Source organism: Mauremys mutica, chromosome 2 (genome assembly GCF_020497125.1).
Source record: "Mauremys mutica isolate MM-2020 ecotype Southern chromosome 2, ASM2049712v1, whole genome shotgun sequence".
Taxonomy (NCBI): domain Eukaryota; kingdom Metazoa; phylum Chordata; order Testudines; family Geoemydidae; genus Mauremys; species Mauremys mutica.
Window position 1 is genome coordinate 294,149,475 of NC_059073.1, and position 27,719 is coordinate 294,177,193.

The 27,719-nt window shown below is 50.5% G+C and overlaps 1 protein-coding gene across 5 annotated transcripts; it reads left to right on the forward strand.

Moving 5' to 3' along the window:
• The first annotated feature begins 1,311 nt into the window (after positions 1-1,311).
• LOC123363135 (zinc finger protein 777-like) lies at positions 1,312-27,527 on the forward strand. 5 transcript variants are annotated; one of them, XM_045003988.1, is made up of 8 exons: positions 1,312-1,332; positions 8,957-9,358; positions 11,741-11,867; positions 12,855-12,968; positions 13,158-13,271; positions 13,555-13,668; positions 24,194-24,307; positions 26,129-27,527. In XM_045003988.1, exons 2-8 carry the CDS (start codon positions 8,972-8,974, stop codon positions 27,238-27,240), a joined length of 2,082 nt encoding a protein of 693 aa, XP_044859923.1. In that variant the 5' UTR covers positions 1,312-1,332; positions 8,957-8,971; the 3' UTR covers positions 27,241-27,527. The 5 variants fall into 5 exon arrangements, with proteins under 5 accessions (XP_044859923.1, XP_044859924.1, XP_044859925.1 ...); XM_045003986.1 differs by lacking the exon at positions 1,312-1,332 and adding an exon at positions 1,580-1,719; XM_045003987.1 differs by lacking the exon at positions 1,312-1,332 and adding an exon at positions 1,580-1,719 and having other exon boundaries at positions 26,132-27,527.
• Positions 27,528-27,719: the final 192 nt, after the last annotated feature.

Genomic DNA, 27,719 nt, shown 5'->3' on the forward strand with positions numbered 1-27,719 from the left:
AATGACCTTGATAAATTGGAGAACTGGTCTGAATTCACAAGATGAAATTCAATAAAGAGAAGTGTAAAGTTCTACACTTAGGAAGGAAAAATAAAATGCACAACCACATAATGGGGACTAACTGGCTGGGCGGTAGTGCTGCTGAAAAAGTTCTGGGGGTTATGGTGGATCACAAACTGAATATGGCTCGTCAATGTGATGCAGCTGCAAAAAAGGCGAATATGATTCCGGGGTGTATTAACAGGAGGAATAGGAGGTAATTGTCCTGCTCTGCTCAGCACAGGGGAGGCCCCAGATGGAGTACCGCGTCCAATTCTGGGTGCCACAATTTAGGAAAGAGCTGGACAAATGGGAAAGAGTCCAGAGGAGAGCAACAAAAATGATGAAAGGTTTAGAAAACCTGACCGATGTGGAAAGGGCATGTTTAGTCTTGAGAAAAGAAGACCAAGGGCAGACCTGGTAACAGTCTGTGTTAAGGGCTATTAGATAAGAGGATGGGGATCAATTGTTCTCCCTGTCCACTGAAGGTAGGACAAGACATAATGGGCTTAATCTTCAGCAAGGGAGATTTAGGGTAGGTGTTCAGGAAAAGCTTTCTAGGGCTAAGGGTAGTTAAGCTGGGGAATAGGCTCCCAAGAGAGGTCATGGAGTCCCCATTGTTGGAAGCTTTTAAAAACAAGTTGGACAAACGCCTGACAGGGATGGTCTAGGTCAGCGATTCTCAAACTGTGGGTCAGGACCCTATTTTAATGGGGTCACCAGGGCTGGTGTTTAGACTTGCAGAGGCCTGAGGCCAAAGCCCGATTCCTGCTGCCTGGTGCCCCTCCTGGGGCCGTGTAGTAATTGTTGTCAGAAGGGGGTCGCAGTGCAATGAAGTTTGAGACTCCCTAGTCTAGATTACTTGGTCCTGCCACAGCCGGGGGGGCTGGACGTGATGACTTCTTGTGGTGCCTGCCAGCCCCCCCATTTCTATGAGGCGATGCTTGTGCTTATGAGGGGAGCTCCCTGCAATCCGGAGTCTCTGAGATGAGCCTGGCAGTGGCACACGCTGCACATCGGGGTGGGGGGAGTAATTCACGGGGAAGGCCCCTGGAAAGGGGGTGAGCAGGGACAGGAGGCTCCCAGCTGTGCAGCCCCCCCTCCTCTGCCCTCGGCAGCAATCCCAGTCCTGGTGCCCCCCTTCCCAAAGGGGGTGCGGGCAGGGGGTGGGGGGGTTTCCCGGCAGAGGCGGGGCAGGGGCCAAGGCCTGCTGGGGAGGGCTGCTAAAGGCGGGGGGCCCTGTGGGGGGGGTGAGGCCTAGGGGCAGGAGCCGCTGGGGGAGGCGCGAAGCGGGTGAGCCGGGGCAGGAGGGTGGCTGGGGGCCCGCTGAGGGGAGCGTGGGGCGCGCAGGGCAGCGAGGCTGGGAGACCCTCCCCCGGCTCTGCGATCCCCCCGCCGCCAGGGGCCGCTGCCGCCCCGCTCCGCCCCGCGGCTCCCGGGCCCGCAGCCAGGCCGCGGCTCCCTCCCGGCTGCGCTCGCTCTGCTCCGCCCGGCAGCGGGGCTGGCCCGTGGCGAGGCGGCGCCGGGACCTGCCCAGCCCGGAGCGGGAGCGGAGCTCGGGTTCGGATCCGGATCCCGCCGCCGGCAGCGGCAGCAGCAGCAGCAGCGCTCCCCGGGCCGCGGCGAGGGGCGAGCTCCGGGCCGGGACAAAGGGCCATGGCCGAGCGGGCCGCTGCCCAGGTAAGGGCCGGGCCGGGGGCAGGACCCCCCCTGGCTGAGCCCCGGGGCGGGGGGCGGATTCTCACTGATACCGGCGCAAAGATAAACCCGGGGGGTGCCACGGCCCGGCCCAGGAAGCCAGAGAGGCCCCGGCTCAGCCCAGCGTGGGGTGACCAGCAAGGATAAAATCCTCCTGCGGGAGTGTGGGGCAGCGACCCCCCAGCCTGGCCCCCTTTCACCCTCCTCAGCGGGACACGCTGCCCACGGTGTCGGGGGCGCTGGACTGGCTGGGTGACATCAGGCCTTTGCATGGTCATTCCCCATCGTGTTCCGGGTGGGGTTTATTCATATCTCAAAGTTCCCCCTTGGGGTTCATTTGAAACGGTTTTTGTCCTAGGCCCTGATCCTCCCTAGGTGCCTGTGCAGAGCCCCACTAAGGGAGGCGTGCAGGGGTCTGGCACAGAGCCCCGCTGAACTCACCTGGCGCATCACACAGGTGCCTGCAGATGCAGCACTGGGGCCTTGCTTGGGTGTTGTGCGCCAGGAGCTAGTCAGCCATTGGTTCCCAGTAGGCAGCTGTAACGGCTTTTGAAATTCAATGTCAATTTAAAAGAAAAAAGCACAAGTCTGGCAAAAGTGGTTGGAACTCAGAGAGGAAAAATAAACCACCAGACAAATCTGGATCATGGAAATGGGAAAGGACAATACAATCATCTTGTCCATTCCCACACCCAGGCCTTTGTGCAGTCTTGGCTCGAGCCTGCCAAGCCACAGCGCTCCCAGCCCTTTCCTGGGAGACTGTTCCCCAGAGGAACAGACTGTTGTTTTCTGGGAATGCCGTAAAGCCGCTCCATACTAAGAGAGACATTTGTTGGTGTTATAGAGAATTTAAAGAGTTGTTTCCATGTGTACCAAAGATGGTTGCATAGCCCTCGGGGGGAGGTACAGACTAATGTCATGTACATGGTATTTAGTACTGTGGTTACATCTTGATTCTCTGTCTAAGCCACACGTTTTGTTAATCGTATTAAACTCAACATGTGCTAGATTGTGCATCTCTTACACACAGGGGAAATCCTTACGCCGCATCCCATTGGCAGTGGGAGCAGTCACGTGTGGAAGAGGTTTGTGTTTGTCAGGCAAAGAGAATTGAGTTGAAAATGTGCCAGGATTGTTTTTAAAAGTAAAATCACGTCTCCACCAAGGGGACAAGTGCTAAGAGTTGCTGAGCACCTGGTGCTCCCCTTGAAGCTCGTGATTTGGCCCCAAATTTATTCTTGTACTTCAAAGGAACCAAGACAAGCAACATTTGCTAAACACTTGTGAGAATTTACACGTGTTGTTTTGACCTCCAAAATAATTCCATGTTGTTCCACAAATTCACCAGAAACCTACTACTTAAGACTGGCCATAGTGGGCCAAGTATCAGGGGTAGCCATGTTAGTCTGTATCCATGAAAACAACCAGGAGTCTGGTGGCACCTTAAAGACTAACAGATGTATTTGGGCATAAACTTTTGTGGATAAAAAACCCACTTCTTCAGATGCAACTGAAGGACCTAGTCTGAAGAAATGGGCTTTTTACCCATGAAGGCTTATGCCCAAATAAATCTGTTAGTCTTGAAGGTGCCACCAGACTCCTGTTGTCATAGTGGGTCAGACCAATGAACCAATCTAGCCCAGTAGCTTGTCTTCCAACAGTGGCACTGGTGCCAGATGCTTCAGAGGGAAAGAACAGACCAGGTAATAATGTAGTGATCCATCCACTGTTGTCTAGTCCCAGCTTCTGTCAGTCAGAGATGTAGGATCACCTAGAGCATGGGATTGTCTCCCTGACCATCTTCACTAAAAGCCATTGATGGACCTATTCTCCATGAACTTATCTAATTCTTTTTTTAATCCAGTTCTACTTTTGGCCTTCACAACATTCCCTGGCAACGACTTCTACTGGTTGACTGTGCGCTGTTAATCTATAATCTGTTAGTCTATATGGTGCCACAGGACTCTTTGCTGCTTTTACAGATCCAGACAAACACGGCGACCCCTCTGATACTTCCTTTTGTTTGTTTTAAACCTGCTGCCTGTTAATTCAATTGGAGGGCATCTGGTTTTTGTGTTACGTGAAAGGGTAAATAACACGTCCTTATGTACTTTCTCCACACCAGTCATGATTTTATTAGACCTCTCTCATATCCCCCCTTAGTTGTCTTGTTTCTAAACTGAACAGCCCCAGTCTTTTTAATTTCTCCTCATATGGAAGCTTTTCCATATCCCAATCATTTTTGTTTCCCTTCTCTGTACCTTTTCCAATTCTAATATATCTTTTTTGAGATGGGGTAACCAGAACTGCATCCTGTATTCAAGATGTGGGTGTAATCGATGTATATAATGGCATTATGATATTTTCTGTTTTATTATCTAATGGTTCCTAACATTCTGTTAGCTGTTTTGATTGACACTGCACGTAGAGTAGATGTTTTCGAGAACTATCCATGATGCTCCAAATCTCTTTTTTCAGCTAATTTAGACCCCATCATGTTATATGTATAGTTGGGATTATGTTTTCCAATATGCATTAGTTTGCATTTATCAACCTTGAATTTCATCTGCCATTTTGTTGCCCAGTCACCCAGTTTTGTGAGGTCCCTTTGTAACTCTTCACAGTTAGTTTTGAACTTAACTTGAGTAATTTTGTATTATCTGCAAACTTTGCCACCTCGCTGTTTACCCCTTTTTCCAGATCATTAATGAATATGTTGAACAGCACTGGTCCCAGTACAGATCCTTGGGGGACCCTGCTATTTACATTTCTTCACTTTGAAAACTGACCATTTATTCCTACCCTTTGTTTCCTATCTTTTAACCAGTTACTGATCCATGAGAGGACCTTCCCTCTAATCCCATGACTGCCTATTTTGCGTGAGAGCTTTTGGTGAGGGACCTCATCAAAGGCTTTCTGAAATTCCAAGTACACTGTATCCAGTAGATCACCCTTGTTCACATGGCTGTTGACCCACCCAAAGAATTCTAATAGATTGGTGAGGCATGATTTTCCTTTACAAAAGCTGTGTTGACTCTTCCCCTACAATTCACACTATAGTTTCAACCAGTCTGCCTGGTACTGAAGTTGGGCTTACTGGTCTGTAATTGCCAGGATTGCTACTGGAGTCTTTTTTTAAAAATTGGCGTCACATTAGCTATCGTTCAGTCATCTGGTACAGAAGATGATTTAAGCAATAGGTTACATATCACAGTTAATAATTCTGTAATTTCATATTTGATGTCCTTCAAAACTCTCGGATGAATACCATGTGGTCCTGGTGACTTATTACTGTTTAACTTATCAGTTTTGTTTCAAAATCTCCTCTACTGACAGCTCAGATTTGTCATCTAAAAAGAGTGGCTCAGGTGCGGGAATCTCCCTCACATCCTCTGCAGTGAAGACTGATGCAAATAATTCATTTAGCCTCTCTGCAATGGCCTTGTTTTCCTTGAGTGCTCCTCCTCAATCATCTAATGTGGCCCCACTGATTGTTTAGTAGGCTTCCTGCTTCTGATATACTTAACAAAAAATTGAGCTTATGAGTGAACATTCCTTTCAAGGAAAAGAATTATGAGACAATAGACACAGAATTAAACACATGCTCATAGCTAATACTGTGCTATACCTATATACTGTACAAATGTTTGTGAAAAGCAGGCTGAATTTACTTTAGTTTTGTTTTCTTACCAAAAGAAACTGAGCAGAACAGTAATTTTCTAGTATGGCTATAGATTTCTCCCATTTTTTAGGAAACCTATTAAAATTAGTTTGGGGGTATGTGATGTTAGGAGATGTCTACACTACAACATTAAGTCAGCTTACATCAACCTAACTGTAAGCGTACATGCTATAGTGTTCCTTCCGCTGCTGTAACTTGCCTGTTACTCTGACCTAGTAAATCCACCTGAAGGATTGGCATAAGGCTTAGGTCGACATAGTTTGGGTGACACAATGTCTGTATAGACACTGCCTTACTTGCATCACCTGTTGGCTGCCAGGGTGGCTGACCGCTGGAGCTGTGAAATTGACAAGAATGGCAGTTTCACTGCTGGTAGAGTCCCTGTTTTGAAATGGAGCTTGGGGGTGGAGGGGAGGGGAAAGTGGTTTTTTCCAGCTGTGAGCCCCAGAAGTGCTGACAGCTGGAGCCTCACTGCCCTGCGCTGAGAGACTGGGCTGTGGGCTCCCCACAGAGCTTCCAGCTGGAGCCAGCTGTAACCCGGGCTCTCTGACCGCGCTACGCACGGGGCTCCCGGCCGGAGCCCGGGCTCTCTGACCGCGCTACGCACGGGGCTCCCGGCCGGAGCCCGGGCTCTCTGACCCTGCTACGCACGGGGCTCCCGGCCGGAGCCCGGGCTCTGTGACCCCGCTACGCACGGGGCTCCCGGCCGGAGCCCGGGCTCTGTGACCCCGCTACGCACGGGGCTCCCGGCCGGAGCCCGGGCTCTCTGACCGCGCTACGCACGGGGCTCCCGGCCGGAACCCGGGCTCTGTGACCCCGCTACGCACGGGGCTCCCGGCCGGAGCCCGGGCTCTGTGACCCCGCTACGCACGGGGCTCCCGGCCGGAGCCCGGGCTCTGTGACCCCGCTACGCACGGGGCTCCCGGCCGGAGCCCGGGCTCTGTGACCCCGCTACGCACGGGGCTCCCGGCCGGAGCCCGGGCTCTGTGACCCCGCTACGCGCGGGGCTCCCGGCCGGAGCCCGGGCTCTGTGACCCCGCTACGCGCGGGGCTCCCGGCCGGAACCCGGGCTCTGTGACCCCGCTACGCGCGGGGCTCCCGGCCGGAGCCCGGGCTCTCTGACCCCGCTACGCGCGGGGCTCCCGGCCGGAGCCCGGGCTCTCTGACCCCGCTACGCGCGGGGCTCCCGGCCGGAGCCCGGGCTCTCTGACCCCGCTACGCGCGGGGCTCCCGGCCGTAACCCGGGCTCTCTGACCCCGCTACGCGCGGGGCTCCCGGCCGGAGCCCGGGCTCTGTGACCCCGCTACGCGCGGGGCTCCCGGCCGGAGCCCGGGCTCTGTGACCCCGCTACGCGCGGGGCTCCCGGCCGGAGCCCGGGCTCTGTGACCCCGCTACGCGCGGGGCTCCCGGCCGGAGCCCGGGCTCTGTGACCCCGCTACGCGCGGGGCTCCCGGCCGGAGCCCGGGCTCTGTGACCCCGCTACGCGCGGGGCTCCCATCTGGAGCCTGGCTGCCGTCTGGGTTCTCATCTTCCCACTCCGCATGGAGCTCCCTCCGCTGGGTGGCATCTGGGCTCTCAGCCCCCCAGCCTGCCCCTCTTAAGTCAATGCAAGTTCTCCTGGTGAGGACGTGCCCCACTGACAGAAGGAGGGTAGCGTGGACGTGAATTACTGCGGTTGCTGTAAGTCTACCCAAGGGCTTGTCTTCACTAAGGGGGTCAGTTGACCTAAGTTACGCTACTCCAGCTGCTGTGTGAATAATGTAGCTGGAGTCGACGTAGCTTAGGTCGACTTACCCCGGTGTCTTCGCTGCGCTGTGTCGACAGGAGACGTTCTCCGGTCAACTTCCCTTACTCTTCTCAGAGAGCTGGAGTACCAGGGTCGACCCGAGAGCGCTCTGCCATCGATTTAGCAGGTCTTCATTAGGCCTGCAAAATCCATCTCTGAGCGTTGATCTCCAGGTAGTGGAGACAAGCCCTAACTTAGGTTGATTTAATTGTGTGGTGTAGACATGGCCTGCCTGGAAAAGGAGTTAAGTTATAGTGCTCAGGACTGGTCTACACTGGGGAGGGATCGAACTAAGATACGCAACTTTAGCTACGCTATTTGCGTAGCTGAAGTCGAAGTATCTTAGTTTGACTTACCTGGCCGTCCTCACGGCAGCGAGTCGACTGCCGCGGCTCCTCTGTCGATGCTGCTTACTCCTCCTGCCGAGGTGGAGTACGGGCATCGATTCACGGATCGATTTATCGCGTCTAGATGAGACGCGATAAATCGATCCCTGATAGATCGATTACTACCCGCCAATCCAGCGGGTAGTATAGACGTACCCTCAGTGGTGTTACTAACACCAAGCATGATCCTTCAAACAGGAGGATAATTTCTTCTCTCATTTATCCTGGTGCAAATCCAGAGTACCTCCATTGACTTCTGTGGAGTTATTCTACATTCAGATTGGTGTAACTGAGAGCAGAATTTATCTGCTAACTGCAGTGCTTACTCTGCATTTTGTCTCCAAACTACAGTGGTTGAATAGCCTGAAAAGTGCTTTGAGGTCTGATTCTTCTGATGAAAGACTCTGCGGAAATGTCAGAGTTTAATGCTGGGGGTTTCTTTTTTCAATATGAATACACACACACATAACTCTCCCTTTCACTGGTGTGACATTAGGCCTGAGTTTTGCGACAGTATCAGTGGTAACATTTTGTAGTTGCATGTTATTGACTGTTGCCAGAGAAAGAGTTGCTGGATATGTGAGTCGGGTGCATTACAAACCACCATAAACTGAATATCTTGAAATATAAAGCAAAAGTCACTAGCATAGGAAAAATACTGGGTTAGGAAAAGAAGCAGTTACCAAGGCAAAGGAGAAAAGAAAAAAGAGCGCTTGAAACTGCTTAAGAGCCATTTTGGAAGTGAAAATTGTGCAAAGCTGATTAAAAAAAACCTGATCCTCGTTAACGCTTAAGGCCCCTTTATGCTTCCCTAATGGTATAACGCAGGGGTTCTCAAACTGGGGGTCGGGACCCCTCGGGGGGTTGCGAGGTTATTACATGGGGGGTCACGAGCTGTCAATCTCCACCCCAAACCCCGCTTTGCATCCAGCATTTATAATGGTGTTAAATGTATAAAAAAGTGTTTTTAATTCATAAGGGGGGTTGCACTCAGAGGCTTCTTATGTGAAAGGGGTCACCAGTACAAAAGTCTGAGAATTACTGGTGTTAACGGGACATTACTGAAAATGAGGCTCAGGTCCAAATATTAGTAAAACATGGCGATTGTCTGTGCAATGCAGCTATCAAGCTTCAACCCAATGCAGTCTAAACTGTCAGTTATAAAACTAGCAAATTAGTTGTATAATAGTGTTAACATGCTTGTTATGGTCACATCTGGAGTGTGACCCTATAAAAATAAACGTCCAGATATAGAAAGTGCTGAGCAGCCTGTGGTGAGCAGTTCTTGCACTTTCTCTTTGTAGCTGGGTGTGAGAGATGGTGATGGGACCCCAACTTGATCTCAGTTTCTCTTCTTGTGAACAGGATCAGGAGTGGGACATGGAGTCCCAGCAATGGACACCTTTCCAGCCCTCTACTGCTCCTCAACAAACTTCTGCTAAAGAGACAAAGCCAAACTCTGCAGAGATTTCGCTTTGGACTGTTCTAGCTGCAATTCAAGCAGTGGAAAAGAAGGTTGATTCTCATGCCACGCGGTTACTGAACCTGGAGCGTAGAACAGTGACAACAGAAAAGAAATACTTTGACTGCGAGAAAACGGTAGTGGATTTTGGGAACCAAATGGAGAGTAAATGGGCCGCGCTGGGAACTCTGATCCAGGAGTACGGGCTGCTCCAGAGAAGGCTGGAGAATGTGGAGAACCTGCTGAAGAACAGGAACTTCTGGATCCTGAGACTTCCCCCAGGCACTAAGGGGGAAATCCCCAAGGTAATGATGTAGCTAATAATATTCAAGAACTGTAGTAAAACAGTTTTCATGATCTCTTGGATTATTACTGCCCTGACTCTAACATTTCCAAATGCCTTTATGCCTGAAATTTTGTATAGGTGGCCTGTTGGCAGCAGAGGGGTTTTCTGGGAAAGTCTAGTGTTAAATGGGCCCACTGTTTTTGAGAGAGGAACATTTTCAAAAGGTTTCACTCTTCAAAGAGTCTTTATTTTTGTAAGTTGATCTCTCACACAACTTGGTGTAGAAACCCCATATCTGTGTGTTTTCCTGTGTGAGCTCTAGTGCAATATGTTATATAATGGTAGAAACTTGAGTGAATCTGAAAGCACCATGTTGTGTCTTGGACTTTATAATCTTTTTGATCTTGCCACGTTATAAAACTCTACAGCAGTAGCCAGTGGAATTTGTAAATCCTACAAACCAAATACATTTCGGGTAAGTTGGTTAGAGCTCTGCAAGTATGGCCTGGACGATCTGTGCAGTCCATAGGCCAAATAGTTTGCTTGAAGGAATTTGGAAGCTTTATTCAATTTATAAATTGTTATTGAGGTTTGTGCTGTTTGTTTTAACTCACTTGCAGGTGTCAGCCTCTCTCTACTTCTCATTTAATATTGAATAGGGCTCTGCAGGGGTAACTCGGATTATTGCCTTTTCATTACTCTTTACAAAATCTTGACTGCTGTGAAGTGTCATAAATAAAACTAAATTCATCAGCTAAATGAACGTTGTATTGTATCTGATCACAAGGGAGCAGATGCACAAACCATTACTCACTCTGAGCAGTATCTTCATCCACCAGTAGTCCCACTGAAGTCACTGGAGCTACTCTTGAAGTAAGGGCTTGTCTGCATTGGGAAATTACTGCAAAATAGCTGGGGTGTGTATTTATTTGGCATATGCAATCTGGTCAAGCCAAGCCACAGCGTTCTTATCAATGATGTTCAAGACATGAAAACCACCCGGAAGTTGAGTCATGTTGCTGTCCTCAACAATGTGTGTCATGGTTTGTGGCTGCCCACATTAACCTAATGGACTGTCTCTAAAATGCCACCGAAATTCCGCTGCAGCACAAATTCCATGTCCAGTATGAAACTGGTTCAGAAGGCTCCATTGCCTTCGCAGTAAATCAAGCCTGGGTTGATGTTGAGTGGGGGCCGAGACAAGAAAGTTATTTGTCACTTTCGCTGCGGATCATGAAGCTCGCCACGCATCCTCTACCATAAATCCCTCACCTTGTAAACGTATCCACAAAGGGCGCCAGGAGGGCAGAGGACCATGTGGTGGATTAAACAAGTCTTTAATTAATGGCAGATGTGGCATATCATGTAATTTCATCACAAGCTTTGCTACCCTGTATATACCTCTCTGCAAATGCTGGGTGGAGCAATATTTCAGAGAGCCAGTAATCATGGTCGAGGAGTAGATTTAAGCGTGCCTGAAATAACAAGCATGGCAGAATGATGTTGTGTGTGAGATGAGCGAGCCCAGACTGGAGCACAGCACTCCACTGCTGAGTAACAGAGTGCCAAGGCTGAAGTGTCTAACGTTTGGGCGTTGGTGCCCCATGGTGTCCCGGCAGTTTTCCAGGCAGGTTTTTGCATGTTTTGACCTTACTTGCTGTCTTTGTAAGATGGGCATGAAATGTGAGAGTTCTCTCCAACGGGACGCCTAGAAGGACCGGGTGTGAATCGTGCTTTATCGCGGACCATTGAGAACTACGTTCAGCTCTCTGTCCGCTTGTGCATGATAGAAGTTGAAGGCGCTCGCCACAGTCTTACTTCCACTTGGTATCAGGTGCCTCTGACGACAATACTCGGCCTTATGGTGTGTCTAAAAAGCAGAGTACCCCAGGTGGATGCTCTTACTCGGCATTAAGACTGCCTTCTTGCTGTTTGGATTAATCCACTTCCAAAATGGATTAACCTACACTACACAAAGGCACGAATAGTTGTTCTGCACTAGCTCTTCTGGGCTTCTGCCCCATGTAGACACGATCTAAGATACCGCTCAGTGGGAATGAGGGTACCAGTGCTTTGGCATTCACAGTGGGCTTCCCAGTAAGTAGCACAAATGATGGTCTTCTAGAGAGTGTGGTCGTTCCCCTCCCTTTTGTTCCTCTCCTCACGTTTGCATCCGAATTCTAGGCATTCGGAGGGGAGCATTGTGGGTTTCTCTACAGTACCTGGAACTCTTACGGAAGCTGTAAAAATAAATTATAATAATGAGAAATGTTCTGGTGTCGTTCCTCCCCCCCCTCCCCCCGTCTCTTAAATGCTAAAGAAGATGAAAGGGGTAGGTGACTTTATGGCAGTGGGGGGCCGTACAAGGTGCTGAATGGATCTGTAACCTCTGTGATTGCAGGTCCCGGTGGCATTTGAAAACGACTCCGTTTACTTCTCTGAGCAAGAATGGCAGAACTTAGACGGATGGCAGAAAGAGCTTTACAAGAACATGATGAGGGGGAACTATGAGTCTCTGATCTCGCTGGGTAAATATTGGTTCTCACTCGTTTAGTAGATGATCTACAATCTCAGATATTCATGGACCAGCTCCAGCACTGGGCTAATGGATTTGCACGTGACATAGAACCTTTGTGGTGGGTCAGCACATTTTTCACTGTTATTGGTGCCAGTCTAGAATGAAAGGTATGCAGGGAGGACGTGGTCCCTCCATCTCCAGTGCCTTCGGGCTGTGGATAATGGTTGCAGTTACTTGGCAGTACGCAGCCAGAAACCTGCTATGTTCCATGTGTGGTGCTGATGTCAAATCTCCCACTGAACAGGGTAACAGAGGAAGAACACCAGAGGCAGAGAATCGTTAGGTGGGAAATGCACAGGGGCATCACTGTAGCTAGAGGGAGGTGTGACCGCATGTGCTGTTGGTGTAGTACACAAGCGCCATTGATTATGGAGGCATTGACTTGATGGCCTGTAGCTGAACTGTGTGTTGGAGACACATGGGCTTCTGGAAACCTCACAAGCTTTGATGGGAACTGGATTAAAGGCAGTGGGCAGGAGAGACCAGGGGCCAGGTGTGGAAAAACTCAACAAAGGGGAGGGATTGATGGACAATCAGCTTGTGGTGGGATCTGGTGCTTGTAATCCACCCTTTAGGTCTAATGTAGGAGACTAATAAACCAAGCGGGTTCTCATTCTGGTCTCAGGAACTGTGGACACAAAATAACCATCGCTTACCCCCTAGACAGGCTCTGGCCTGGATGGGTCTCTGGCCTGACTGCAGGTTAATAACTAGGGAATTAGCTTAATACTTAGTGCCTGAAAGATAACGGTCTCCCTCTGCATGGAGAGCCCTGAACCTCCAGCAGGCAGCCCTGCTCCTCCCTCACCAGGCATTTGTTTCTCTAGGAGCTTCGTTCCCATTACGCACCACTTCGAGCAGTGACGAGTGCCTAAAATCTCTCACTGCTCAATGCAGCATGGAGCCAGGGAACGCTGATCTGTTTTTCCATCAATAGACTATGCACTCTCCAGACCTGACCTTCTGGCGCGGATTGAACGAGGGGAAGCGCCCTGCGAGGGGGAGGAGGGAGACGTAGAGGAGAGAGAAATCCCTGCAGAGCCCAGCACAGGTAAACCTGGCATCTTTTCCTTATTTTAGGGCTTTCCATGGTGTCCTCTCCATCGTATCTAAGCAGGAAACAGAGGTGTTTGTGAACTGCTATAGACGCAGCTTTTCAGCTCCGGCTGAGAGCCTTGTTAGCAGCTACAGCGTAGAGATGTTAGAACAACATAATGGGATTCATCTTTCCCGTGCACAGACTCACTGGTGTATACAGCTGAGGCGACCTGCCAGAGTGAAGGCGAGGAAGAGCCGTGCATCAAGGGACAGGAGAACTCGGAGGCGAGCGAGATCCCGGCTGAGCCCCCAGTCGGTGAGTGCTGTGTGAAACAGCAGTGGTTTGGTAGCTAGCTTGTCACGGGGTGCGTGGAGTGAAGTAGGAGAGAGGCTCCGGCTTTAGAGAGCTGGGGAAAGCTCTTATGAAAAGGGGCAGAGGGAGCAGAAGACGCGGGAAGAGACGTCCTGTGTAAAGGCCATACAGCTTGGAGTGAACCTGCTGGCTGTTGCCAGGGGAGGACAGAAGGATGCTGCGATGGGGGCCTAGGGGATTCACAGAAGAAAGTCAACTTGCCGCCTGTTTGTCTTTCCTTTAATAGAGTGCGCGTTTTCCCAGCCAAGCTGCGAGTCCCGGGTCAAGCGAGAGGAGGAGCTGTGTGTCGAGGAGCAGGGGCCCTCGGAGGAAGTGGAAATATTCTCAGAGCCCAGCACTGGTGAGTTAGCAGCGGTCTCACAAAATGAGGTAGAGTGGAGAGCTGGTGCCATACAGGGACTTCCCCGCGGGGAGGTGTATGTGGAGGGGGAGGAAGCGGGGTGGAGCTGGGAGTGTTCTTGCAGGCTCGTGAGGAGGACAAGGTCCAGAGCCAGTCTGAGGACAAAGGGAGGGGGAAGGAAGGGTGTAAGGCCAGAGCGGAGTACAGAATTTCCCTCTCACGGAGGGATAGCACCAGAAACATGTGGCAACTTGAGCAAGGGAGTAACCCACCCCCAAATAAAAGAGAGACATGCTCCTGGTCTCCCTCTCTCCCTCCGGGGGCAGCAGATGCTGTGGCAGTGACCACCATGTAGGTCGACCAGGGAGGTCCCGAAGATGAAATAAGACAAGGCGAGTACATTGGCTGGGAGGGGCAGCTCCCTGATCGCTTTGTGGGGACGCTGGGCCCCATGGAGGGGCAACTCCCAGCTGACGGCTCCGTCCTGGGGCTGCCAACCAGGAGTATGGCCCATGTAGTCTGTCGGGCCAACAGTGCGGAGCCTGCCCCCTGCCTGGGTCATCAGCCCTGCCCATGTCACTGCCCCCGCTATCATCCCCAGGCACCCAGGTGGAGCGGAGTCGCTGACTCCAGCCCTGAGGAGGGGATGGGGAATCACAGAGATGTGCTTGGGGTCAGGTGCTCTGCACAGCTCCCGAGGGCTCCGGACTCCAGATGCCAGGCCTGAGGACCTGGCCACGAAAGCTTTCAGCCCCAACACACCGGATTGCTTTGGTTGCTCTTCCCATAATTCCTCCCACCTGCTCACTAACGCTGGCACCGATGTGTTTAGAAATGAAAGCTGGATTCCAGGTCAGTCTAGGGTTACCAGGCATCCGGCTGAAAGGGGTTCCTGGCAGCTCCAGTCCGCACCGCTGATCGGGCCGTTCAAAGTGCGGTTGGCAGCGCAGCAGGGCTAAGGCAGCCCCTGTGCCCTGGCTCCACTCAGCTCCTGGAAGCGGCCACCATGTCCCTGCAGCCCTTAGGCGGAGGGGCAATCAGGGAAGCTCTGTGCGCTGTCCCCGCCCCCAGCCCCAGCTGCACAGCTCCCATTGGCCATGAACCATGCCAGTGGGAGCTGCGGGGACGGCGAGGTGTGCAGAGCCCTCGGGTCCCTCTCCTAGAGGCCGGACATGCTGGCCGCTCCCGGGAGCTGAGCAGAGCCAGGGCACAGGGAGCTGCCTTAGCCCTGCTGCGCTGCAGCCTGGGAGCTGCCTGAGGTAAGCGCTGCCCAGCCGGAGCCCTGCCCCGATCCCCCTCCTTCACCCTAACTCCCTTTCAGAGCCCACACTTCTGCCCCAGCCCTGAGCCCCCTCCCGGAGCCTGCACCCCGCACCCACTCCGGCCCCAGTTTCCCTAGTAGCTGTGTGTAGAGGTTGAATAGTACCAGAGACACTAAGGAAGTAGCCCTGAATGCAGTGGTGGTGTAGTCATGTTGGTCCCAGGGTATTAGAGAGACAAGGTGGGGGAGGGAATATATTTTATTGGACCCCTTCCTGCACCCCGACCCACTGCCCCAGCCCGGAGCCCCCTCCTGCACCCTGAACCACTCCTTTCTGGCCCTTCCCGGAGCCTCACCCCGTCCTGCACCCCAACCCCCAGCCCTGTGAAAGTGAGGGAGGGAGAGTGAGAGACAGCAGGATGGGGAATGGAGTGAGTGGTGGGCAGGGGTGGGACCTCGGAGAAGGGGCGGGCAGGGGTGTTCGGTTTTGTGTGATTAGAAAGTTGGCAACCCTAGTACAGTCTCACCACAGGGGTATAGAGAGGGACGCTGCCCTCTCTACCCAGCGGGGAGATGTCTCTGTGCTGCCCCGAAGTGCAGTGGCTCTTTTTGTCACCAACGTTGTCGTAAAAGCTCTTAACTAATGAACAGTCTGTTCGCACCCCACGGGTCACTTCTTGTTTTTGAGGTTGCTCCCACTTTCTGGGTACGCGTGTCCCAGGTTGTTTCCCCCTCAATGTGCTAATTGTGTTTTCCAGGTTGAATTTCCTTTTGTTCTCTTACCCATCTTATCATCTTCTCCTGGTCGTTCCTCTTGATCTTGTAACCTGGCCAGTTTAGTAACCTTTGTCAATCCCATTAATACGCTATTTACTCCTCCTTCCAGTCATTCGTAAAGACCTAAAATAAGCCTGATCCCTGCCTTGCCCTGTTGGACTCCTCCGCTGAGTCGATAGCTGTTATTTATCGATGCTCTTCGTGCGCTGCCCTTTGGCTGGGTTGTGGCCCATATCACAGTGCTCATAGCCGAGCCCGTTGGAATGAAATGCTCAGATTGGAATGGCCAGATGGTGTGGCCTGGTCTCCCTGGAGAGAGTCCCGGGCAGGATTAGCCTGTCAGGGTTCTGGGAAGATTGTGACTGGAGAACTGTGGCAGATGTCCTGACAATGAAACCTTCGGTGTGGTCTGACCCATTGTGATGGGATCCTTGTGCATAGACAGTGGTCATCCTGCCGAGGAATGGGAAATATTTAGCCTGCTCATGTTTCTTCTTCTAAGAAGGACGTCTGCACAGATACTCCTCAGGGAGCAAAGGGGAAGGTGCGTGCCCAGGATCCAAAGAGCCGTTGGAAATGAGCCTACTCCCTTTGAAGAATGAAAGATGCTGACCCATTTGTATAGCGAAGGAAGCAGCAGCACAGACTGTTTGAGCAAAGGAAGCTTAGTGAAAGATGCTGTAATGTGGCGATGGCCATGGGACGGTGGTGGTTACGTGGAGAACGTCTCATGTTCATGAGGTCTCAACACCTACAATAACCCAAACCGAGGATTCTAAAGAGGGTTTGACTGGCTCCCTGCCGGGGGGTTGTGAGGATGGATGCAGGGCCTCCTCCAGGAAGCACTGAACCTGAGGGAGAGAACAGAGGCAAGGGGCATGTTTTTGAGAGCCTGCTGGACAGCCAGTGGCTGTAAGGACAAGCAGTGCTGACTGACGTGGCTATGAGAGAGCTTTAGCATGGAAAGCCACAGCTACTGATTTTCCCCCCTTTTCTATCGAAGTCTCCGAGCCTGCACTAGTGCGGCTAGCCACAGTCACCGCCAGACGAGGTGAAGTGTAAATGCTTTTCTCTGTTTTGGATAAAGTCTCTTGTTTAGATGCTACTGTAACTCGGTTGACGCGGGGCGACAGCTGCTGCCTGCATGTCCTCGCGGCGGAGGAAGAGAGGTTGGGTTCTTTGGCCCCAAGGTCATAGGAAGAGCTTTTGGCAGAACTGTGGTCTGGCCTTGCCATGAAAAGGCACCACGGACAGAGTCCTCTGCCATATATAGGAGCCAGGGAATAGCAACCCTTGGCTAGGCAGGCGTGAGGAATTCAGCAACAGCTGGGACAATGTTAGGAGGATATTTAAAAAATCTGCTTTAAATCTCTATCCAGTGTGTCCAGCAAAACCCTTGACAATCCTTCCCAAAGGGTGAAATTCACCTGGTGCAGACAGTCTCCCCAGGGCTCCAGTCCTACTCTGGAGCTGTGTGTGAACATGACCCCGTCTTACTCAGCCGGCTCTTAGGTTTACTCATTCACATCTGCTGGCATGAGAGACTAAAATAAGCTCTTAAAACTCAAAGCCTAAAAGGGAGTGAGCTGGATTCCTCGTGCATTATCAGCAGAATTGTTCAGTAGGTTCCAGTGACAGGGGTAGTCCGTTATGCCTGTGCACGCCCACTGAAGGCGAGGGAGGTTGTAAAGGCTTCCCTAAAGACCTGAGCCGGCCTGCAGAATCTTCGGGATTTGGGGTGATGTGCTATAAGGAAGAACCCGTCTTGCCTCTCAGATCCCAGGCTGAGTTTGCGGAGCTGGTAGCCAGAGGACGCACTGTTTGATTTGTAAACTAAGCACAGCTAATGCGGAGCAGCCGAGAGTCAGTGAAGATGGAAACTCCTGATGCCATTTGTCTTGTGGCTTTACAAAGTTTAAGTGCCGTGTGAAGGCTTTAAGTGCATTGGGTGAGTCTTCTGCACTGGGGGAATTACAGCCAGTGAAATGCATTTTGTCTCTTTAGACACGAAAGCTTAGATTGTGAGGGGAAGTGTAGCTGCTTCGCCCCGATTCTCCAGTGGCCTTGGTAACAGTCTGCTGTTTCCAAGCACTGAAACAGGAAAACAAGCTGCTGTTGAGCTCATTGTCTCCAAGGGGAGCCGGATGCTCAGCACTGCTGGAATCTGTCTTTTCACCCTGTCCTCCTCTAAACACCAGCTATTGCACAGGACTGTCCTAGCTCGTTTGCTTGGGAGAAACCCAGTGTAATGGGCTTTTGTAATGACGTGGGAATGATTAACAGGTTTCCTTTATTCCCAAGCAGACAAAATAAAATTTTCTGTATTTTATTTTTGTTTTATTCCAGCAGATAATGGAATCATGTTCCAAACTGAGCTGCTGGAGCATGGGGAACATCTCAAACACTTGCAGCTGCGAAGGACATTCTCTGGACTGTCTGAAGAAACTGTGTTCCAGACTCCCAGGGAGGGAAGGTCTTTGGATGGTCCAGACAGCTCAATAATGCAGCCAAGGAGCCATGTCAAGGACAGGCCGGTAGAGTCAGTGCCCGGGGAAGAGAGCTTCAGGGAGAGCAATGCGGTGACTTTTTACCGGCGAAGCTGCCCAGGTGAGAGACCACACGTGTGTGCTGAGTGTGGGAAAGGCTTTCGGCTGAAGAAGAGCCTCACAATGCACCAGAGAAGTCACACGAAGCTGGGATGCTACGAACCTGCAGCGTGTGAAAAAAGCTTTGTGTACAAGCAGCACTTGACAATGCATCAGAGAATCCACACCGGAGGGGCCACTTACAGCTCTGTAGAGTGTGAGGAAAGCTTCAAACAGAATCACCACCTGAAATCCCACCCCAGAATCCAGGCAGCAGACAAGCCATTCAGTGCCACTAAATGCACGAAAAGCTTCAACGTCAAATCACCTTACAGGCAGCACCAGAAAAGCCACGTGCGAGAGAGACCCTATAAGTGTAATAAGTGCCAGGAGTGCTTCTCTCAGAAGAAAAGCCTCATCACGCATCAGAGAATGCACACGGGAAGGAGTGGAGGATCATTAATGTGCACGTACTGCGGGAAGAACTTCAGTCACCCCTCGGATCTGATTAGACACCAGAGGATCCACACGGGGGAGAGACCCTACCAATGCACTGAGTGCACAAAAAGCTTTACGCAAAAGCAGCATCTGCTCCAACACCAAAAAATCCACACCCGCGAGAGGAACCGTCTAAATGTGCAGAACATGAGAGAGGCTTTGCTAGATAACATCTTCTTCTAGTCACGCAGGGCCCACTCAGTGCTAGGGCCTATACTGTCGCCATGTGCTCATTGCTGCAGACACTCAAAAGAAACAATTTATCGCCAAAGGATGCACACCGTAGGGTAGGGGCCACACAAACTTCTTGCTGGAGTGGTGGTGTGTTGCGGCATCTCGTAGCTCACTTGAAAATACTTTTAATGTGAAATGCTCCAAGTTTTAAAACAAGTGAATTGAATCACTTAATTGAAGTGATAACGAAATATGTTTCTTGGGAATGTCTGCTGTTTGTCTGGAATTGGCAATATGCAATGATGGTATCCTGCAGCAGTCAGTTCCATAAGTTAGTCACATGTCATACGTGCCCCAAACGGTCTACAGGTTACACACGGGGCACTAAGTGACACCCTTGCTGACCGTCTCTGGGCAGGTGCCAGGGAATGGGAGTTGGGTGCTAGGGGTAGGGCAGTGATGAGGCATATGAACAGGGCAGACAGAGGAAGTTTGCTCTGCAGCTGCCAAGTTCCCTAGAACTATCCATCCAACTCCTTCTCTTGCACTGAAACTGACTTCTCGTGTGCTGTCAGTTGGGCCAAATTCTTTCTAAATGACACTGTAAGTCTGGGGGAACCCACTGAAGACTCTGGAGTAATTCCAGACTTATGCTGCAGTAGTTGTGATCAGAATTTGGTCCAAGACTCATCGCACGTGAGTACGTCTGCAGGCGAGAGCGCATTCGCAAGGTTTCCTTTTATACCTCTGTTTAAGACACAAACAATGCAATTGAATAGAAAAACAAATTGTTAGCAGGAGACAGTACTTTCACTACACTCAAACGCTTGCTGAATTTCATATTGCGGTGAATTACTGTCTTGATTGTCCTCTTTTTCCTGGTAGCTGTATCATGTTTCTGTTTATTTATTATCTGATCAGTATTTTTCTGCACAGTATTTTGTTTGTTTCCTTTCTGTGCATCTCATGGTGTGTCTGCTTCTCTTATTCTCCTCTCAGTTCTTTTACTCTCATTTTTGGGAATCAGGGCTTGTCATACTCCGGGACTGTTAAACTCACACAGCTTGGTAACATTTATTTATTTGGTACATTGTCTAAATGTACCAGCTACACTGGGGCTAAAACTGCTACCTGAAGTGGTTTTAAACCTGTTTTAGTTGGTCACATCATATTAATCCAGGGTTAGAAACTATATTGTCCTCTCCTGGGTTCCAGTTTGGGCCTGTAACTGGTGTCTGGTTGTTCGGACTATGGCCCCTCATGGAGAGGCAGAGCTGTTCCACTGACTCAGTCTGGTAGTCAGACCCGGGTGGGTCTCATTAGCTCCAGTTGGGAACATCAAAGGTGGTGGGCCTTTAAGGAAGAGAGAGCTAAAGGGGGACCTGCAGGGAGAAACCTTAATACAGTTTTGCAGGAGAGAGATTGGCTGGTGATTGACTTGGGGGGCTGGGCTAAGGTCTTTGTTTCAGTACAGTCCTGCTGTAAGGTCTTGTTCGGTCATTTAAATAAAGGCAAACTCCAGAAGGGTGCTGAATTTGGACCGTAACCATTATGGGTGCATGGAGTGGGGACTGTAGCCATTTACAGGGCCTTTTCCCCACTCCCTGCCTAACCCAATTTGGGCCCATCCGCACTCCTGAGCCAAGCTGGGTTTAAACCCAGTGAACCTGAGTAGAGGTTTTTTTTTTTTAAAATAGTTCATGACTGTTTTAGTCCTTGTGCAGCTGGGAGTTGGTATTTAATATACTGTGTTGGGTTTTTAGTTGAGAAGTTTTTTTTTCCCAGCATTGGTGAGTTCTTTGATTTTCCAGTGGCTCTGAGGGTTGTGATCAGGTCTCTTGTTGGTCTCTGTGTGCGTATTCATTTTTCAAAGTGTGCTGAGCCATGAGCACCTCAGGCTTCACCTGTGCCAAATTGCTGCACGCTATGGCCATCCTGAACCACCAGAGAGCAGCAGGGATAGAGCCCAGATCTTCCAGAAACACAGGGCCCTGCCACATGTGCAAAAGGAGAATCTCTCTTAGCATTTAGCAACATGGGGCCTGTGGTAGGTGGAGGAACACTTCTGATTTTCTCCAGTACGTGTAGACTAGCCAGTTCTTCAGGGTCTGGATTTTTTAATTACTTCACTGAACCCCCTTATTTCCCTTTTACACTTGTACTGTTTAGACTGTGAGCCCTCCTGGGCAGGGAACCTGTCTCTGTCTCTGTAAAGTGCCGGGTAAATTGACGGCAGTAGATGCTTGATTATTAATATTAATAATAAAATTAAGCTTGAACAAACTACTGAAGCTGCGAAGTTCTGAATGTTTCTTTTCTGTGATGTCCATCTTGTTGTGGGTTCTGGACAGAGTCCCAGCTGTGAAAGCAGCTCTGCGTGGTCCTGGGGTGCTGCGCAGTGCTTCACCACGGAGCTCCTAAGGAATATGTGATGTGTCTTAGGCCTCTTGTCTCAATTGGGAGGCCCCCCTGTGCTTCGTCTAAAAGAGGGAATTCTGCTGCTAAGAGCAAAACCTAAAGCCAGAGGACATTCTTGTGATGCTTCATTCTCTCAATGGAGAAGGGGTCATAGGTGAGTGACTCTCCACCTCCCACCAGGAAGACTTGATTTTAAAAAATACAGGGTGGGTGGCGCCGGCCAGTACCAGCCTTGAACAGGACAGTGCCCATGCAAATGCCAGACAGCAGAGAGAACCTTCCAAACCTGGCGTGTAAACAAGGAGCCACTCAGTAACTAGGGATCCAGTGATGCTTTTACAGACTGTCCAGGCAAACATCCTCCCGGCAGTAAAATAAGCCGTCAGCTGCTAGAGGATGCGGACTTCATTACTGACTCCAGCATGGCCCATGACTTGATTGCAAGGAATTCACAGACCTTCCAAGATAAAGATGCAAAATAAACGGGACAAGACAAAGGATATAATAATAATATGGAGATATCCCAATCTCCTAGAACTGGAAGGGACCTTGAAAGGTCATTGAGTCCAGTCCCCTGCCTTCCCAGCAGGACCAAATACTGTCCCTGATGGATGGTTTTGCCCCAGATCACTAAGTGGCTCCCTCAAGGATTGAGCTCACAACCCTGGGTTTAGCAGGCCAATGCTCAACCCACTGAGTTATCCCCCACCATGCAGAGCCCCATAAGTTCAGGTGTTTGATTTCCCTGTAACATGCCCTCCTGCACTAATCCTCTCTCTAGTTTGAGATTATTTCTGTAGCCTGCACAAATTATAATTTCGTTTACAAATATGGTAATCACAGGTGACTTCTAGGCTGTTACGGTATCTCCTACGAAAAGATAACAAGCACAGCAGTAAAGTCCTAGAACTTTTTTTATCTCTACTCTATTGAGTCTTTATGAGCCTACCCATCCAGGCCAGTGCAGAATTGTTCTTTCTAGTGGATTTTGTAGTGTTGATCTTTTAATTCTTCACTGTTATAAAACGTATTTCAGAGCATTAGTGAGAGAGAGAAGTTAATTGGTTGGTTGATATGGTGTCTACTTCCTGTGTGTCTCTACTCCTAAATATTTCGCAGATACAGGCAGACACTAGGCACCTTAGAAATGGGTGGGTAGAAGAAAGCAGATAGCCAGTAACTAACTTTTGATTAGGAGTTTTTTAATTAAAATGATTTCTGTTTAAGCCTCCTAAGCATTAAAAAAATCAGTAGATTACATTGGATGTAAAGTCTCCATTCCCTAATACTGCCTTAGCTATTAAAGGTGGGCTGCTGTTTGATACCAGGTGAGAAGTGCTTCACTTCCCTGAGTCCTGTTACTCTACAAAGTTGAGAAGCTAAGAAATCTAGATTTTAAATGTTCTGGGCACTCTTGAGATTCATGCTTCAGAACTGATCTGAGACAGGGGCCAGGAAGAAATATCATGTTGCGACACAGTATTGCACAGCTGACCAAGTAGCATCTAGATTCAAAGTCTCTTGGCTGAGACAGACACCAGGTAAAATGGGATTAGTGGCCAGTTCCCATAGGGTGATTCCAGGCTTCCTGTTTAGACGCCAGTTTAAAAAGGGCCAATTTCTCTTCCTTCCTTGGGCTCTCGGACAGGTGGACGCAGATGGGGACGGAGGGGAGACAGGAGCAACAATAGGACGTGGGTCAGAAGAACTGTTCTTTCAGCGTTATTAAATACCCTAGAAACCCATCTGAAAATGTTTCCCTTCAGCCAGTGGCCTCCGCTCCGGCTCTCTCGGTGGCTGGTTGTCAGCGGTGTCACCTGCAGGCCCCACCCCTTCTCTGTATCAGGAAGTGACAAACCAAAAATGTCTTTCATCTGAAGACGACTAAGCGTTGTAACAGGGCTGGCTCAGATGCTGCTGCCAACGCTGCAGTCAGAGGCTGCTGGGTGCCCACTTGGTGAGGAACAAGCTGAAATGCCCGTGTTCCATTTCGGGGAGCTGCCTGGCTCTGGTGGCTGCAGTGACAGTGCCTGGGGGAACTGGGATGCTGCTGTCTCTTGCATAGTCCTGTTTGGGGCCTCTCATGGGTTCCCCACATCCTCCCGTTTGACAGGAAATTGTCAGATGCTAAATCTCCCATTCCCTCTAAGGGTCTCTATAGGTCCTGCCATGCTGCCCATCTTCCTTTGGCCCCCGGCTGCCATTGTATCGAAGGGTGGGGTGAAGAAGGTGGCACATTGACGCTGGAGCCCGGCATACGGGGCACGTGGACTTTCTTAAAGCAGCCAGCCTTGATTTCTTTCTGGGGCCGCTCCGTTCTCGAAACATCTCCCTGGGCTCTCGGGAGGTTTGTAAACAGGGAAGCTGCCTAGGGAAGGTCTGTCTTAACAAAGCTTTGTGGGTATAGCTGTGCTGGTCACAAATGTGACTCCTCTCCTCCCCTGCCCCCCCTCGGCAGCTGACACAGCTGTGCTGGCAAAGCCTCCAGTGTAGGTGATCGGCACAGTAATGTCATTTGGGGAGGTGATGTTACCGTACTGACAGGAAAAACTCCTCCTGTTGGGATAAGCTGCCTCTACACCAGAGGCCTCAGCTATTCTGGTTAGGAATTTGTAACGGAGACAAGGCCCTAATGCTTGTTTTGTATATGAGCCATCCAGTCCCTGGTGTCCTGGGACACCTGACTGGCTTGCATGGGACAAATCCATTTCCTCCCGGCTGTTTTATTCTCCTCTGGTCAAAAACATTTGGTCTGAGACGTCAGCTTTGTCAGTGTCAATAAAACATAACGGCCCCCAATGTCTTTCCATAGATTATGCAATTTCCCAACCTGACATTTTATCCTGGATTGTACAAGAGGAAAAGCCGAGTATCAGGAATCCAGGAGCCTTGGAGGAGCGAGAAATGCCTACGGACCCCGGCCCAGGTGAGTTCTGCTTGCCAGTGAGTGAATGGAAAGGCAGCGCCCTACAGAGATGGGGGCAGACTCTTGCCCAAGCAGAGAATTTACAGCACAGGAAATTATGGGAGAATGGGGGCACGGGGGCAGGCTCATGTATTGGAGGGGCAGATAGGCAAGTGAGTCCTCTTGCAGACATGGTGCCCAGAGGACAGGATGGAAGGAGGCTGTAGTCTGCAGAGTTTAAATCCAGAAGGGACCAGTTTGACCTCCTCATAACACAGGCCATTGAATCCCACCCAGTGACTCCTGCATTGACTCCAGTAATGTGTGTGTATGTGTGGGGGGAATTGGGGTTACAGCTGACTGTAGACCCAAGGTAATAGGCTGATGTCCTCAGGTGTGGTTAGAAGAAAAAGAAGAGGGAGAGAAAAGTGTTGCAGGTAGATGAGACTCATAGACTTTAAGGTCAGAAGGGACCATTATGATAATCTAGTCTGACCTCCTGCACAATGCAGGCCACAGAATCTGACCCATCCACTCCTGTAACAAACCCCTAACCTATGTCTGAGTTATTGAAGTCCTCAAATCGTGGTTTAAAGACCTCAAGGTGCAGAGAATCCTCCAGCAAGTGACCCGTGCCCCATGCTGCAGAGGAAGGTGAAAAACCTCCAGGGCCTCTGCCAATCTGCCCTGGAGGGAAATTCCTTCCCGACTTCAAATATGGCGATGAGTTAAACCCTGAGCATGTGGGCAAGACTCACCAGCCAGAACCCAGGAAAGAATTCTCTGTAGTAACTCAGATCCCATCTCATCTAACATCCCATCACAGGACATTGGGCATATTTACCTGCTAATAATCAAAGATGAATTAATTGCCAAAATTAGGCTATCCCATCATACCACCCCCTCCATAAACTTACCAAGCTTAGTCTTGAAGCCAGATATGTCTTTTGCCCCCACTACTCCCTTTGGAAGGCTGTTCCAGAACTTCACTCCTCTGATGGTTAGAAACCTTCATCTAATTTCAAGTCTAAACTTCTTAGTGTCCAGTTTATATCCATTTGTTCTTGTGTCCACATTGGTACTAAGCTTAAATAATTCCTCTCCCTCCCTGATGTTTATCCCTCTGATATATTTATAGAGAGCCATCATATCCCCCCTCAACCTTCTTTTGGTTAGGCTAAACAAGCCAAGCTCTTTGAGTCTCCTTTCATAAGACAGGTTTTCCATTCCTTGGATCATCCTAGTAGCCCGTCTCTGAACCTGTTCCAGTTTGAATTCATCCTTCTTAAACATGGGAGACCAGAACTGCACAAGCAAATGACTGACCTCCCTCCACCCCTCCATCCAAAGCAAGGGAGAGGCCTGGCTGTGGGAAGGAGAGGAGGCCACGGCTAGGGGCGCAGATGGCTCCGAAATGCAGACAGTAGGGAGGGAAGTGGGAAGTTTGGAAGTCAGGAGGTGCTCCCCTTGTTCCCTACCCCATTGTCTTCTGATCATTCCGGCTTCTCTCCTCCTTTTGTCTCTACATCACCTCAGAAATCCCTCCCTCCTTCGTACCCCCTGCAGCAGTAACCTTTATCCCCACCTTGATCACCTCCTGCTTTGACTGCTGCGGCCTCTTCTCTGGCTGGGCTTTCCCATGAGCTGAGCACCAGGAGCCGGGCCTGCGTGTGCTCAATGGCTCTGAAAATTGGGCCTCTTTTAGGTAGAGGTGTAACTGGATTTAGGTCTGTGAGTTTAGGCCCCCAGTTTTGAAAACTTTGGTGCATGCAGGGAAGGCAGCCGACAAATAATAGACATGAATAACAAGGCTGAAATAAAAGCTCGCTCTCTCCTATCCAGCAGATTATGGGATCCTGATCAAAACTGAGCAAGAGGAATGCCCTGCCATCCTGGAAGCACTGGGAATGTTAACAGGAACGTCCCAGGAGGACATTGGGCAGGGTCCTGAGGAGGGTTGGTCCAGTGCAGTATCACAACTGAAGAACCACCCAGGAAGGAGGGGACCAGCTCAGCATGAAAGAGGTTTCAGCAACAAGCCAGTCGCCATTCACCAGAGAAAGTCTGCCAAAGACAGGCCTAATAAGTGTGCCGAGTGCGGGAAAGGCTTTAGACTGAAGAAAAGCCTTATCATTCACCAGAGGAGTCACACGAGAGCAGGACCCTATGACTATCCGAAATGTGCCAAGGGCCTCAGTCACAAGCAGCAATACCTGCTGCACCAGAGAGGCCATGCAGGAGAGGGAGCCGGCAGCTTTCCAGACCATCAGCAAAGCGTGGCACAGATGCTCAGTCTCCAGTCTGACCTGGCAAGAGGCAGATGCTGTCCAAGCACGACGTGCGATAGCAGCTTCAGTCCGAAATCCAGCCTAAGCAATCCTCATCTCCTGCAGGCAGGAGAGCGGCTGTACGTGTGCACAGAGTGCAGGAAAAGCTTTCGGCTGCACATCAACCTCCTCATACACCAGAGAACCCACGCAGAGAAGAGCCAAGGGCCCCTTATCTGTCCATACTGTGAGAAATGCTTCAGACGCTCTTCCCACCTCATCCGACACCAGATGAGCCACACGGGGGAGAGACCCTATAAATGCCCAGCGTGCGAGAAGAGCTTCACGGATAAATCCAAGCTCACCAACCACTACAGGATCCACACTGGGGAGCGGCCCTACCACTGCAATGAGTGCGGCAAGAGCTTCAGCCGCACGCACCATCTCCTGAAGCATCAGCAGATCCACACGGGCGAGAAGCCATATCACTGCACCCAGTGCCCAAAACGCTTCTCGCAGAAGCACCATCTCCTGGGGCACCAGCGTGTTCACACTGGGGAGCGCCCCTACCAGTGCACGGAGTGCGTCAAAAACTTCACACGGAAGCAGCACCTCCGCGAGCATTGGCGGGTCCACTTGAGAGAGCCCCCAAGTGCTCCGAATACTTTAGACACCAGTGGACTCTGAAATGTCACCTGGGAGAACAGGATCAGCTGAGGGCTGGAGTATAACCAGCAGGCTAGTCCATGGAGAATGTGTTGGCAGTGGGGGGAGACTTATAGGCTGGTATCTCTTTACAATGAAAGCCTCGTGAACACGGAAAAAGGAACCAGTGAAGAAGAAATGAAAGCCTGATCCTGCAGGTACTGCATTCACCTTGCCTTCAGTGAGCTGTATGCCAGGGCTAGCAGTATTAACCTGCAGTGAAATGTTTGTTAATGTGCTGTAACATTTATAAAGCATTCCTTTTGAAACACTTGATATCATTATGACAAAGGAATTCCATGTATTTGGTGTTCACTTGGTGATTTCAGAGTGATTTTTAAAGGCTCCCTCTATGTTTTATAGTGCATGTATAGGAGTCATTTAATACTCTATGGCCTGGTCTACACTGGGGGGCTGTCGATGTAGGATACACAACTTCAGCTCCGGGAATAGCATAGCTG